General features: G+C 42.1%; 1 protein-coding gene across 2 annotated transcripts in view; it reads left to right on the top strand.

Moving 5' to 3' along the window:
• The window catches only part of LOC117772625 (cGMP-dependent 3',5'-cyclic phosphodiesterase), a 152,770-nt gene that overhangs the window by 125,632 nt on the left and 11,660 nt on the right, over positions 1 to 15,478 (top strand). For both annotated transcript variants that reach the window (XM_034603905.1, XM_034603906.1), the window contains exons 5-19: positions 250 to 359; positions 1,276 to 1,331; positions 1,528 to 1,587; positions 2,069 to 2,225; positions 3,010 to 3,062; positions 5,662 to 5,736; positions 6,148 to 6,189; positions 6,871 to 6,939; positions 7,319 to 7,449; positions 10,450 to 10,561; positions 10,676 to 10,715; positions 11,224 to 11,287; positions 11,513 to 11,594; positions 12,264 to 12,438; positions 13,672 to 13,784. In XM_034603905.1, the coding sequence (XP_034459796.1) occupies positions 250 to 359; positions 1,276 to 1,331; positions 1,528 to 1,587; positions 2,069 to 2,225; positions 3,010 to 3,062; positions 5,662 to 5,736; positions 6,148 to 6,189; positions 6,871 to 6,939; positions 7,319 to 7,449; positions 10,450 to 10,561; positions 10,676 to 10,715; positions 11,224 to 11,287; positions 11,513 to 11,594; positions 12,264 to 12,438; positions 13,672 to 13,784 (1,339 nt within the window). The remainder of the gene's footprint in view (positions 1 to 249; positions 360 to 1,275; positions 1,332 to 1,527; positions 1,588 to 2,068; positions 2,226 to 3,009; positions 3,063 to 5,661; positions 5,737 to 6,147; positions 6,190 to 6,870; positions 6,940 to 7,318; positions 7,450 to 10,449; positions 10,562 to 10,675; positions 10,716 to 11,223; positions 11,288 to 11,512; positions 11,595 to 12,263; positions 12,439 to 13,671; positions 13,785 to 15,478) is intronic.

Raw genomic sequence — 15,478 nt, 5'->3', positions numbered from 1 at the left:
CATTCATACATTAATTTTTTTTTGTTTTGGTCAGTATCAATGAACACAACGTGTCTGTTTTTGTAATGTTGCTGATTGTTTTTCCATTTGCGCAGATTGTCTTCCAAATCCGCTCTTCCTGTTTGTCTCCCCACTGTCTGACCCACTGTCTCTCTCTCTGCTCCTGGCTCTGACCAACGTGCTGTAGGTAACAGTCCCTCCCGAACCAGGGTCATGCTCAACATGTGTGTTTGTGTGTGTCTGTCTTAGGAGTATCGCAGACCAGCTGAAGCGATGTCAGTGTGCCGGCCTTCCTCCATCTGAACTGCCAGAGAAATACAGAATCTGCCTCGCAGCACCGTTAGCGGCACACAGAAGAGGTGTGTGTGTGTGTGTGTGTGTGTGTGTGTGTGTGTGTGTGTGTGTGTGTGTGTGTGTGTGTGTGTGTGTGTGTGTGTGTGTGTGTGTGTGTGTGTGTGTGTGTGTGTGTGTGTGTGTGTGTGTGTGTGTGTGTGTGTGAATGGTGCTTGTGGACACACAAATGGAGCAGCATCTGAGTGTGTGTGCGTGCATTTTTGCCTGCCTGTGCGAGCATCGTTCTGAGCAGAGAGATGTGAGAACAGAGAGAGGGAAGTAGTGAACATGAGATGATGATGGCTGAGGAAGAGGTATGGAGCTGTGTGGGCAGCAAAATTGGACGAGAGAAAAAGCGATGAAAGTTGTAGAACAAGAAAAAAACACCCAGGAGCTCGAGTAGAATTAATAGACTCCACACTCTTTAAATTAAAGAGCGAGGAAATGAGAAAATAACCTTGAGGAATGTAATCACACAAACATCTGAGAACAAGAGCAAATGCCTGAATCATAATAGCTCAATAAATACCAATGAACAATCAATATTGTTGTGGAAATAAGAGTCCAATGTGGCCTAATCATCATTCTGCGTGTTCTGTACAAACAAACACAACAACCCTGAGTTATTAGACTTATTTCGGCCACGTGGATCTGCTGCTGGTGTCTGCTCCACATCGACCTGACTCGCAAATGAAAGGAGATGAAAGAGAAGAAGAAACTGTGTTATGCAAGGACATAAATTGTTTATTTCCTTTATACACTTCCGTTAGTGTTAGAACATGGAGGGAGATAATAATAATATGAAGAGCACGACAAGGACATGAGGATAAAATTTAAAAAACGGTCTGTTTTGTGTTATGTATTATGAATGCTTGTCCTCCTTCTTTCTCTCTCTCGCTCTCTCTCTTTCTGTCTCTATCTCTCTGTGTCTCTGTCTCTCAGCTGTTGTGATTCCTATCTTGAACCAGGAGCGGGACAAGGCCATCGCTGTCGTTTTGGTGAGACCTTGATTAAAAGGACATTTACTGGGGTTTCAATGCAATAATAAACTGATGTACTGATCAAGTCATAGCTTTGTCTATTCATGAAAATAAACAACATGGGTTCAGTAGATTTACGTCACAGAGACGACAACATCCTGGAAGAGTCATGCTCACGTACTGGATTGGACTGATGTGTGTTTGTGTGTTGCAGGTTGGCTGTAATCCACTGACTGATCAGGATGAACTGCATCTTAACATTCTGGAAAAACACGTAGGCATTCCTATTTCATGTCTTTGTCGTAAATATAAAACAAATGAAACAACTTGGCAACAAGGCCCATATACGACCATCACCATGGTGCTGTACATGTGTTACAGCAGAGGTAATGCACAGCCTGTATGAAGGCAGATCTTTGCCAATAATACCAACAGATGTAGACACAGAAAAAGCCTCTAAAGGAAGCCGCACCTAAATTTACTTAAAGAGTGCAGACCTCCACCAAGGCCCGACCGTCCCCTTATTACACCTCGTTTAAATTCACTAGGTGCAGATTTTCAAGCTCACAAAACGTCTGTCTACTGGTTGTTCTATGTATCTCTGCTAAAAGTGTGTGTGTGTTGTGATCACACACACAAGCTCAGCAGGGATTCCTGTGTGATATTTACATCACCTTTCCATTGGTTTTTGTAAGCTAAAGAAATATTGTCCTCAACTGACTTTGGTGCTCGTGTGTGTCTCCGCGACATCACAGGCCTCGGTGGCGTGCGTGCGAGTCCAGGCCGTTCAGACGTCCTACCAGAGGCCTCCCCTCAGCCCCTCACCCATACAGTCCCACAATGCACTGCTGCATCTCAACGTCTCAGAGCAGGACTACTGCGAGCTGGACCGCAACATTCTGCAACTCTGCGGTAATGTCGGCACGCACGCACACACACACGCACACATATACCCTCATATACTCACACGCATATACACACACACATTTTCTGTCTCTCTGCTCACACACACACACACACATATGCTTTTACACACACACACACTCTTATACTCACACACTCTGACACTGTCCACACACACTCACACTGGTGTATGAGAAGTGAGGTATGTTAATAGAAAAGCCCATCTGGACAAAAAGCTCTATGAATTTAGATGGACTCTGTCACTGGCACAGGGAATATGTGACATCTCTTGTGTGAAAACAGAAATCTTTGTAAATACACTGTCTAAAATCTCATGCTTAATGAAAGTGGACTCGCTAATGCTGCTGCTGCTCCACACACACACACACACACACACACACACACACACACACACACACACACATCCATCTTGTTTACTCCCTGGTAATTGTCAACAAATATGAGTTGCCTGTAGTCCCCTTAGGTTTTTTTTCCGGCCTTTCTTCTTCTTCTTCTTCTTCTTCCCCGTCCAGCACTTTCTTTTTCTCTTCATCTGCAGTCCAGGCATCCCTCCATCTCTTGTCTTGTCTTCATGATTAGTCCCTCTGTTAGCTGGTTGGCGTTCACCCTTCCTCGACCTCGCTGTCTCAGTGCATCCCTCCGCGGATTGCTTTCTGTCCACTCGCGTACATGTTCTGCATTCCCGTCCTTCCCCGACGCCAATCTGCCCTTGCTCCTCTCTGTTTTTTTCTCTCCCATCACGGCCTCTCTCTCACTCCCTTTTCACTTTCAGGCGAGCTCTATGACCTTGACGCAGCCTCTCTCCAGCTCAAAGTCATCAATTATGTAAGTGGTCGAGATCACTCACACACTCCCACATGGTACACATGCACAGTTAAAAATGTACAGCACATGCAAAACATGAAATCCTTACAGCGACTACCCCTCTCTCCCTGTCAGTGCCCATACCTCAGGCTCTTCATCACACAATTACTTCATCAGCATGCCCCCTCCATGTGCATAATATACGTTCCCTGAGAGCGGGGGAAGATATCAGGCTTCAGTTACAGTTTGTGCAGAAACCTGACAACAATTTTAAATATATGAAATGATTCATAGATAAAGACAAAGATATGGAGGAGGGAGAGGTGAAGGTTATACTGCATCAGAGATACAAAGCCTCTTTCAGAGCTTCAGAAAAGCCAAATGAATGTATGCAAAACACTTGTGGTTCGTTTCTCAGACGACTGAGCATAAAGGACTTGATGTCTTGTCTGATTGTTAACTTTAGATCATTATCCTAAACTGTAGGACATTGTCTTTCAACGTTCTCTCTCCTCATTTCATTTTAGTTGCAGCCTTAATACTTAATACTACTATTTTTGGAGATTCAGATAATCACAATATTTTTAAAACCCCTCCTCAACCCTTCCTCTCCAAGCGTGTTGAATCTACGGTGGCCTTCAGGCAATATGAAAATATGAAAGGTCCTCTCTAAAGCTAGTAATTGGTTTGTCGGTCTCTGGGCTACTGTAGAAACATGGTCATGCAAAATGGCAGCCTCCATGGAATAGAGGCAATTCTTGAAGTAGAAATAAAAAGGCTAATTTGAAAGTAATACATACACAATGATTGTACACTATTGAAATCAGACAATATGGCTAAAATATAGATGTTGTATTCCAATTGTACCATAGATCCTTATAAAGCCTAAACACTGGAGTTTTTATTTCTTTTTCTTTCAAAAACAGAAAGTCTGAAAATGTGTCAGTGTTTATAAAACCATTTGCAGCTAAAGCACTTAACCTGTTCAAATTTTTTGACTCTGATGCATAATCAGCATCTCATTTTCAGCCTTCCACCCATTTTCTTCAGAATTTTCTATTATGTCTTCTGTCAGTTTAATAAGAGAAACTCATTTAGTTTTAACTGCTGTGCTCTTGTAGCAGAAAATTATATTCATTTTGGCTGCATGAAAAAAAAGATTGTGATAATAAATTATTTTTATCCAATGTGGTCTTTTTAAAAATCTATTTATTTCACTGTAAAAATGGTCAAATCTGAGACGGGTGAGGGATTATTATCATCTACCTTCAACTGTTCTACCTTGATGGCTGCAGGAACGTCTCTGTGCGGTCAAACAGCGCTGCTGCAGTGCGGCCGGCCTGTACAACACTACGTCAGCTTTTGACGCCTCCATCATGCATTTGAAGGAAGGGAGAGGCTGTAAAAGCCTGCGGGGGTTTTAATATGTGTTTTGAGTGCGACATGATTTTCTTTCGCCTGTTTATTGTTACAGTTGTAGAGGAAGGAAGGTAGAGAGAGGAGCGGGAAATTGTTGCTTCTGAAGAATCGTCATTTTGGTGGGAAGTGCTCGGGGCAGCTCTTATGAGATTAGCAGTATTTGGGAAAAAGGGGGCGGAGGGTCTTATTATTATATGTGGGTGCAGCATCATAATTTACGTGTGTGACTGAGGGGCGAGTGTGTGTTGGCACCAGCTGTTGTTTATTCCTGTCCTGGTTGTTCTCCATCCAGCTCTGTGGATTACACAGAAGAATATTGTGTCAGGAAACGCTGCGCTTACGTATAACTGTGCGTGGGTTCGTGAGCGTGCATGTACGCTTGTGTATATTGCGTGCGTACTGACATTATTTGTGTCAGCGTGTATAAAGGTGGGCTTGTTTGCACCTCGGGAGTCTATTTCAGGCTATGAATGTGAATGAAATGTTTCCCATCAGAGACAACAGCAGGATATTGGTTGCAACTCCTCAGGACACAGAGCACGGCAGCAGAAACATTCAGATACTCACACACACTTACACACACACACAGACAGCAAAACGGGACTTTCAATGTCTATGCAGGGATTTAGAGACTTACAATTTCAACGGAAAACGTTAATCTTGTGCTTAGATCAATGCATGATAATGTATTTAAGGTTATCTGCAAGGAAATTAATGTTTTGATGAGATGATCACTTATTAAATACAAGATATCATGAGTAAAAGTTGATGCATTTGGTGTATTGATTATTAATATCAAGATTATTCTCATAAAATTAAAATGAAATGACCCAGGATACACCCACGTATTAAGCAAGGTAGTCCTATTTGTTGAAAAGTATATGAATGAATATATAAATGTAGAGAAGTTGACTGACAATATGTGTAAAAGATAATAATATGTGTATATGCTCAGTTTTATATATATCCCTTCACTCAAACAATTTTAGTCACAATAAAACCAGACAGATTTTAGCGGAGATAGTATTGAATTCTTGTCCCTCGCTAACTCCAGTCATTTTCCATTGTCCACTGATCTCTAATCTCTGCTTCACACCTTAGCTACGCTCCATAGAACCTTAAATTAAGGCTTTAAAAACAATCAGAGAGATTTTTGTGATTATATATCAGGACTCATGTTGTGTTTGGCTTCTCCCTTCAGCTGCAGGAGCAGACTCACTCGCAGTGTTGTTGTCTACTACTGGTGTCCGAGGACAACCACCAGCTGTTTTGCCAGGTACGCACACACAGACGACACACACACAGACTACACACACACAGACTACACACACACAGACACTCGGTTTGTCATGAAAATCACCCCACGAGTACAGGCTCACTTATATCAATACCAGCTATGATCACTAGGGGAGAAAATCAAAACACCCTTTGTCATTAAAACAGACATCATGGGGTCCAGTTTTTTTTGTTTTTCAAGAAAATTGCACCAGGCACATCAACAGGCTATTGATTGCAATGGGACAGAAACTTGGTCCCCTGCGCATGAGTCATATGTCAGTTTGAGGTCTCCACCAGGATAGAAACTCGTACACACTCACACACACATTAGCAGTGACTCATTCACCAAAGAGTATTTGGACATGAACATTTGAATAAACAATAACCTTTGACCTTTGTGACCCTGTAGGTGGTTGGAGACAAAGTCCTGGAAGAGGAGATCAGCTTCCCGGTGAGGTCAAAAAACATAATCATTACCAGTAAAAAATGTACAGATGAGTTTATTTAGGCATTTCATGTATTTGCCAGTTGGTGCTCCTTTTTTATTTATTATAGAATTATAGAATTATTTGTTGACTTTCAATGAGTTAGTATAATAAAGTATATTCAGAAAGGTTTGTCGCAATTTTAATCAGGCATACATGCATTGAAACTCATCTTGTAAGTTTCTTTGACGGACATGAGTGAATAAACCTCCCACATTAAATCTTTTATAATCCCTGGCAGTGGTTATAATTAAGAAATTTGGCCAATAATAGTATTCGTTTCCTCTGGGTTGCTCTCAGTCTCCTGTCCTTGGTTGTTCTGCACACGTCGCATTTTTAACAGGCTTTCCATTATGGAGTGAATGGACTGCGTACCCCAGCATAAATGATCTGTGAAATCTTGATAATAGTCGGTGTAGAGAGATATTAGAACACAAAAAAATGCACCCTGGATAGACCATTTGTGCTGATTTAACAAGGGAGCTAATGGACTTCTGTCTGAATAAACAACCTTTATTTATATATTTTACCACTATAAAATGCTCCAGTTTCTCCATTTCGCTCGTTCTCTCTGCCTCCCACCCTCATTACACTCATTTTCAATCACCCCGTCTTTATCTGTCTCTCCTTTTGTCTTGTCTTTTCAGCTCATGTTTGGACGTTTCGGTCAGGTTGTTGAAAAGAAGAAGTCAATTACGCTTCAGGACATCAGTGCAGTAAGAACACGTCTGCCTGTCTGTCTTTCTGTCTGTTTGTCTGTTCGTCTATTAAGCAACCAACCAACCTACTAACCTACCTACGCGCCTACCTACTAACCAAACAACTACCTACTTACCTACCTACTAACAAAACAACTACCTACCTACCTACCTACCTACCTACCTACCTACCAACCAAACAACTACCTATCTGCCTACATACCTGCCTGCCTTCCAACCAACCAACCAACCAAACAACTAACCTACCTACCTACACACTAATAACCTACCAACCAACCAAGCGAACAACCTAACTACCTATACCTACCTACAGACCGACTGACCTACGTACCTATCTATCTATCTGATCGTATGTTTTTGTCTGACTTTCTCTCAGGAGGAGCGTCGGCAGCTGTCCAGTATGTTAGGCTGTGAGATCTCCTCCATGCTGTGCGTCCCAGTGGTCAGCAGGGCCACTGGTCAGGTGGTGGCGCTAGCATGCACCTTCAACAAGCAGGGTGGCCAGAGGTATGTATGTAAAAGACTGTGTCCATTCTGTGAGCTTTCATTAGCCTTCTTTCCTTTGTTGCTTGCATGCTGTGTTTCGCCTGCAGCATTTCATGAAGACTTCAAGAGACACTCAGTGAAATCCTGTTTTTAACTTCGGGGCTGTTCACAAATCACTGTAACTCAGTCACTAATGGCTTATTGCTAAAGCATTTTAAAAATGCAGGGTTGTCAGTCTGAAGATGATTAGGCTTTTCCTAAATCCTGAAGCACTGACTCATGGAAGATACAAAGATTTATGTGACAGCGGCTCACAGTAACGTCAGGATGGGTAGCCTTTGGGTTTGGGTTTGTAGCAGTGGAGAGTGTCCTGCTACTGTGTCCAGTAAAATCTGCCACTAAGCAGCCGAAGGTGCTGCATGGCCCTCGTCAACAGATACCATCACGTTGGAGACAAATCACCCAGTCTGTCTTTGTGTGTGTGTGTGTGTGTGTGTGTGTGTGTGTGTGTGTGTGTGTGTGTGTGTGTGTGTGTGTGTGTGTGTGTGTGTGTGTGTGTGTGTGTGTGTGTGTGTGACCATGCAGATGGCTATGTAATGATCTAGAGTCAGGTCATAAGTCCAACAGCAGCGGGTGATGAGGCTGCACACAGTATATGTGTGTGTGAGGACCAGTTTAAGTAAAGACCTAATGAGACATTTTGGCTCATCCTCACTTTTTCAAAGAGCTGTCTGAGAGTTTAGGGGTTAGTGTTAAGTTAAAAAGTTATGGTTAGGGTTAGGTTTAGGCATTTAATTGTGATGGTTAAGATTAGGGGCAAGGGAATGTATGTATGCCAAAGAGTGTCCTCATGTAGTCAGGACCAGTAGACCTCATGGGGACCAAAGCCAGGTCCTAATGAAGAAAAATGTAATTTCTGTGCTCCTGGTTAAGGTTAGTGGTAAGATGTGAACAGTGGTTAGGTTAAGTTTAGTGTTAGGCATGAATATGGAGAAGGATAGCTGTGAAAAACCTGTGTGTGTGTGTGTGTGTGTGGGTTAGGGTTAGGGGTATGTGTGTGTGTGTGTACTTGTTGCCAGGAGCTATTCTGCTATCTCCTCTCTACAGAAGTCTATAAAAACACACCCCAGCTGTGTGTGTGTGTGTGTGTGTGTTTGTTTAAAATACAGTTTGGATGTTAAACGTCTTTTTAAAATGTCTCTATCTATCTCCCTCCTTGTAAAGCAACATGTATGTCTCTACTTATGGTAAAGAGATGGTATATTAGCCTTTCCTATACTATTTTTAAACATATTTTACACAACCCCTCTCCCCTGCGTGCTCTCCCTCTCCTCTCTGAAGAGATAGATGACAAGGGATCATGTCCTATAATTTCCCGCTGCGCCAGTGGCACTGATGAGAGAGCTGGCATCTCATTACCATAGTAACAACAGCGGGATTATGTTTGCAACTGTGCATAAAACGTGATAAATACATCCCGTGCTTCGAGCTCAGCCATCCAGACTTTGGCAGAGACATCCTGTACATCTTAACGATGCATCCCCTTCCTCGTATAGATTGCATATTCGTATGCGGAGTTAGCCTCTTAGCCGAGGACACAGGTGCATGACGACATATTCTGACACCAGTAGCACGTCCATAACTCAGTTTGGGTGCCAGCAGATGTGAACGCTACACACACATCATCACTGACATAACTGAATCTTGTTTTACGCAGAGCAGGTGGAAAATGTGTGATGATCGTATAAAAACAGCAATCTAAGCCTCAGAATAAAACGTTTATATGTTCCAAACAATCTGCTGCCCTGCCTGAGTCATGTACGATCAAACATGGTACACAGTTTCTCTCTGACTGGCATTTTCACTAATACATGTTTTTTTGTCAACATTTTTGAGTGCTTCAGGTCTTAGTGGGCTGCGTTCTTATTGTAGCCGCAAAAACGGAGACAATTTTCTTTTGTGACACCAAAAAACTCCCTGGTACCACCGAAAAAGAATCAACACTCTGACTTACGGCTCTGAAGACTATCTCTCTGTATTAAGTCAGCCATTAATGATCTGCACCACTTACGGGAACTTCAATCCCCCTTGAACTGAGCCTCCCAGGCCTTTTCCTGCGCTCGGTACAAATCCTGCCTCCTGCCTCCTGCGCTGGGATTCCTGGGAGTCTGTGAGCTCAGGGCCTGACAGCAACACAGTAATATGCCACTGCCCTCTATAGGCAAAGAGAGGGAATAGCAGGCACTTATCAGTGTGGTCACTGCAGATAATTTCCTTCATCTGTCTTCATCTGTCTTCATCTGTCTTCATCTGTCTGCTTAATGCTGTCAAATTCACACATCATTTCATTTGAAAGGAGAGAGACAGCTGCATTCTAAAACTGCAGTAAACAGTTTTACTGCAGTTTTTAATGAATGAAAATCCTTTTTAGTTATTTTGTAATATATTTATATATATATATATGTATATATAATATTTATATTCTTTATATACTATAAACAAATTACCGCAACTGTCATATAAATATAGTTCATAAAAATGATAATATTTTCCTCTGACATGTAGAAAAGTAAAGTAGAAATATAGATTATGATAATAAGATCTTTAATGAGTGACAGTTTTCTAATGATTATTTTCTATAACTTACTGCCCTGAACCTAAAGATATTCAGTTTAGAATGCGAGATAAGAAGAAGCAGAAAATCATCATTATTAAGGAGCAGTAACATGAGGGATGGATGAATGATTGTGTTCATTAAAATAAATTTCAGCTCCACTTTCTTAAATGCTTTAGAAATGTATTAATGACAACGGAAGATGGCACAAACTATGTATACCCTTAATATGATGTTTGGTAATCAGAAGTCTATTAACCTTGTCTTAGATCATATTCACCCTTTGACTGTGTGTGTGTGTGTGTGTGTGTGTGTGTGTGTGTGTGTGTGTGTGTGTGTGTGTGTGTGTGTGTGTGTGTGTGTGTGTGGGTGCGTGTGCGTGCGTGTGTGTGTGTTCCTGCGTGCAGACACACAGAGGCAGACGAGCATGCCATCCAGCACTGTTTCTGCTACACTTCAACGGTTCTCACTTCAACTTTGGCCTTTCAGAAAGAACAGAAACTCAAAACGGAGTGTCAGGTACTGTACATGCTCCCTCACACATACACACACACACACACATACAAACACTATATGCATACATGAATATGCACCTGAATCAGAGCTTTTTTTCCTCTCTGCTTCTGGACATAGGCACTCCTACAAGTGGCCAAGAATCTCTTCACACACTTGGGTAGGTTTTCCCCTCCTCCCCCTCTCTCGCTCTTTCTTTCCTTCATCCTCGGTCACTGTGGAAGGAAGAGCGCCGGATGATTTGCGTTAATGGACAATATTTAAGTGATCACCAAATGAAACGAATGGCGCTCGTAATTGAATGAGATATTACCGACACTAAAGGTGATTACACCCAGGATCATAACCGTAAAATCAAAAGGGCATAAAAGATGATGGTTCCACCTCTCCGTCCTGTAATTACATTGAGGCATTTAGATTCTTATCTAACTGTACGCGCCAACGGCAGAGTAAGTTGCCGATGATTCCTCATGATCGCTGCTGCTAAAAATTGATCCACCGGTAGATTACAAAAGCTCTTAGCGGCTCGTACAGCTGAATAACCGATGCCCGTGGTGTAATCTCTGTTTGTTTTTATCTGAGCTTTGCTGTATTCCTTTCATTTCCTCACTCACCCTCTCCTCCTCATCTCTCTCTCTCTCCCTCTCTCCTTCTCTCCATTTTCTCAGATGATGTGTCAGTGCTGTTACAGGAAATTATAGTGGAGGCCAGGAACCTCAGTGATGCAGAGATGTAAGCCGTCTGATTCATCTTCAAAGGGACATTTCAGTGTGTGTGTGAGTGTGCATGTGTAAAGTGTGAATGTCTTTATCTCCATTTGCTAAGGCTATCTTGGCAATTTGTTCTTAACCGACTTGCCTCGTTTAATAAAAGTTAGTTAACGTCGTTGAATGAGATAAACCTCCCTCTGCTCTGCTCGGCTCTGTTCTCCATCACCACTCTGTCGCTCTCCCTCAGCTGCTCCGTGTTCCTGCTGGATCGAGTCAGTCATGAGCTGGTGGCAAAGGTGTTTGACGGAGGCGTGGTTAGCGATGAGGAGGTACGACGTGCTGCTTTTCTCTCTATATTGTAGTGGTGGATCATGCATATTTCATGATGCAGTGCAGGTAATGGAAGTGACACAGAGTAGGGGTAGTTGGTATCCAGACTCGAACACATTACAATTGTACAGTCAGTAACTGAAACCTTTAAGGCACCAGGACAGCCTCTCACGTCGTCTTTTTTTCCTCTCTGTCTCTTGTGTCAACCATAGATGAATCAAAAATGGCAAAAAAAGAAAGAGATGATAGTTATTGATGTCGCTTAATGACATTAGTAATTATGTGAGTAAGTTACACAGTGTAGAAATACAGATACAATACTGGTAAAAAAAAAAGACATACAGGAATATGTGTGAACAGTGTTGTTTGTTTTCAGCCATGATTTCACACCTCTAATAATTTTTTTTTAATTGTAATGTATTTTAAGCTCAGTAGGTAGACAGTTCCAAAGTTTTGCTCCTTTAACAGAAAATACAGATCATCAAAATGTTGTTTTTTCACATTGCAATGGGACAGTTCCCATTTTTTGCAGAGCTCCACTCAGTAATCAGTAATGGAGCATGGCCATGCAAGCATTTAAGGAGTAGCTTTAGGTTGGAGAAGCTTATGAAGCTTTCAAAGCTGAACATGTAATGTGTTCCTGTGTGTGTGTATGTGTGCGAGTGCAGAAGGAGTTTCGTATCCCAGCCGATCAGGGTATCGCGGGCCACGTGGCGACCACTGGTCAGATCCTGAACATTAAGGACGCCTACTCCCACCCTCTCTTCTACCGAGGCGTGGACGACAGCACCGGCTTCAAGACTCGCAACATCCTCTGTTTCCCCATCAAAGATGAGAACAACGGTAAGAATACATTTAAGGGTTCAAAGATCTGTACAGGAGACAAACCAAGACAACACATACAGTCTATATAAAGATTGTATTATATTTATCTCTGGGTTTATATATGATTATTCTTGTGTTTTTATTAGTGATTATAATCATTACCCAAACATTTTTAAATATATGAATGTAAATTATTCTGTCTGTATAACACTACACTTCTAAATTAGCTCTATATATATACCATAGACTGTATATAAAGATGGACGACATGACTGCTCCTCAAAAGTGAAGCCAAAGCCTCTTGATCGCCCTCTGTTGGCTGCTATAGTATAGGTCATAAGACCCACCTACCCCATGTTAGTGGAAGGGACATGGACCAAAATTAAAACACAGAACACTGTGATTTTAGGTTGCTCTGATCACACCTGTCTATGTCTAGCTGCTCATTTTTTCCCCAGTAAGTCTGGTTTTAATGAGTTGTTTGATGCTATAAAAACAAGGTGAAACATTATGATTGACAGCTGAGACTGACTCATGATTGGTCAAACGCGTGTATCACCCAGCGGCACCTCGTAACCTTCCCCGATCCCCACTGCAGAGACTCCAAATGACCTTCTCGGCACAACATGGCAGCGTTCGTATCTGGGATATTTTGGCTTCATTTCTGGATAGTGGGAGGAGGTGGAGACACATTGTCCATCTTTATATACCGTCTATGAAATAACACAAATAGGAGCCTGATTGGTTGTTCGCCTGTTGACCTCTGCTGTACATATCTACTCCCCCTGTTCTCCTCTAAAATCTCAGCTACATTTCCTGAAAGCTGCTCTCATAGAATAGCACAATTAAGGCTTGTTACATCGTCTCAAATATTGGTGATGTGGATGTGTTCTATACTTAGAAATGAGAGAAAACTGGCTCCTCAAACTTTACTGTATCTCGTGTGTGTGATTTGTCTCCATGTAGAAAACTGTGTGAAGCTCAGAATATGAGTTAAAATGTATCCTTTCTTCTTTTTATGTGCAATTAGGTTCAGCTCCAGTGTGAAATTAATTTAGGTCAGCAGACCTTTTTGATTCAGCATCTGTTCTCCACCTCGGACTGTTGCGTTCTTCGCCTCATTTTCTCGTCCTTGACTTTCATGTCCTCATTTTTCCTCATTATCATCTTTCTCTCCCTTGAACTCCTTTTCCTCGCCCCTTCCCTTTAATTACTTTACGTTTGACTTTCTTTAAATCCTCGATCCTGCAGAGGTGATCGGTGTGGCTGAGCTGGTGAATAAAATGAACGGGCCGTGGTTCAACCGCTTCGACGAGGATCTGGCCACGGCGTTCTCCATCTACTGTGGAATCAGCATAGCTCATGTAAGTCTTTTTCTCTATATCCAGTGGATGATTTTATGAGGGGGGAGCCATCCCCTTTCGACCAAGATGACCAAAACAATTTAAACTTAATAACCTGACAAAACCGCCGCCACCGCCATCCTCAACGAGAGAGAGTGCTGTGTTTGCAGATAGAGAGTTTGTGTTCAGGTGGGCAGTTAAATCTGCTAACTAATCTCTAGGGATCTATAGTTTATTCCTAAAGGTTGAAGCTGCCTGCTCCTGTAAGATTTACGTTGGTGGGACTCAAAGCAGGAGACCAGGGCAGAGACGTGGTTAGAGGCACAGGGTTATTACCAACCACTGTGGTCAAGAATAACAGGAGGACAATGATCTCTCCCCCTCTCTCTTGAATTATTTTGCACACCAGTGGGGTCTTGTAAGTAAAAAAAGCCAGGCTTGACGTGTGTGAGAAACTCATGGTATAAACTCAAACAGTATACGGTATGTATTATACCAGCGGGGCTTATGGGTGACCATCCCCCCTGGTATGAAAAATATACCGTATACTCTCTATAAAATTTAAATTTTCTGCTTTGCTGTGTTGAATGGCCACAGACGTCTGGTCAGGGACGAGGCGTTAACATTTTCTGCAGCATATTTATTGACCACAGCAGTCAACACACTCCATTAGTCCACTTAGATTAGAGTGTGATTTTATATAAAGAAGGAAATATGCCAAACTATAATACACATATGACAAATAAACTGCACCATTACTGGAGAAACATTATCAGTTACATATTAATTAACAGTTTAAACTTCTCACTTTGCCTCCATTACAATCTCTCATTATCTCTTCCAGCAGCAGCAGCAGTGAATAAGTGTGACACATTAAAAAGGGAATAAAAGCAGCTTCTCTGCAGCTGCACATTCATCTTCAAACACACTGACTCATTTTAAACAGTCCTAAGTCATTAACTCAGCTTGATTTTAAACACAGCTCACAGATGGAATATGATGTACAGCATATTAAAGTCATCCTCCATGCAGCATAGTCATCAACTAAATTTAGCTGCACAGAGACAAATAACCAGGAGCACTTGCAGTGCAGAGGCTCTTACTCCTTAAAACAATGTGGTAGGTCTGTTAGTGCTGTTAAGGGATCAGTCCTGTCTACCTTAATGTGATCAGTTCATCCATCCATTATCTATACTGCTTATACTTTGAGGGGAGGCTCGCAGGGGGGGCTGGGGTCAATCCCGGCTAAGAGCAAGAGGCATGGTGCAGCCTGGACAGGTGGCTTTTATGACGGAGAATGACTGCGAGTCATTGTCGAGCAGTGTTTATGCCTCAGTGCCGGAAAGAACATTATGTCTTCGAGTTGTCCATCTGTTCATCTCATTCTTGTGAACACATTATCTCAAGAACGTCTTCAGAGAATTTCTTCAAATTTGGTGCAAATGTTAAGTTGGACTCACAGATGAACTGATTTTAGTGGTTAAAGGTCAAAGGTCAAGGTCACGGTGACCTCGGGTTCATGGGATATATCAGGATAACCCATAGGGAATTTACTTACATCTGGCACAAATGTTAAGTTGGACTCGAAGATGAACTGATTTACAGATTAACTGATTAGATTTCAGTGGTCAAATATCATAGTGACCTCATATGAGTCTGGGGAAAAAAGTATGTTGACTGAAACTGCACGGGTTGACAGAGGCACACAACCACAG

This window comes from Hippoglossus hippoglossus, chromosome 13 (assembly GCF_009819705.1).
Source record: "Hippoglossus hippoglossus isolate fHipHip1 chromosome 13, fHipHip1.pri, whole genome shotgun sequence".
NCBI lineage: Eukaryota > Metazoa > Chordata > Actinopteri > Pleuronectiformes > Pleuronectidae > Hippoglossus > Hippoglossus hippoglossus.
Note: the sequence above shows the minus strand (reverse complement) of the source record. Positions and strands in the feature narration are given on the sequence as shown.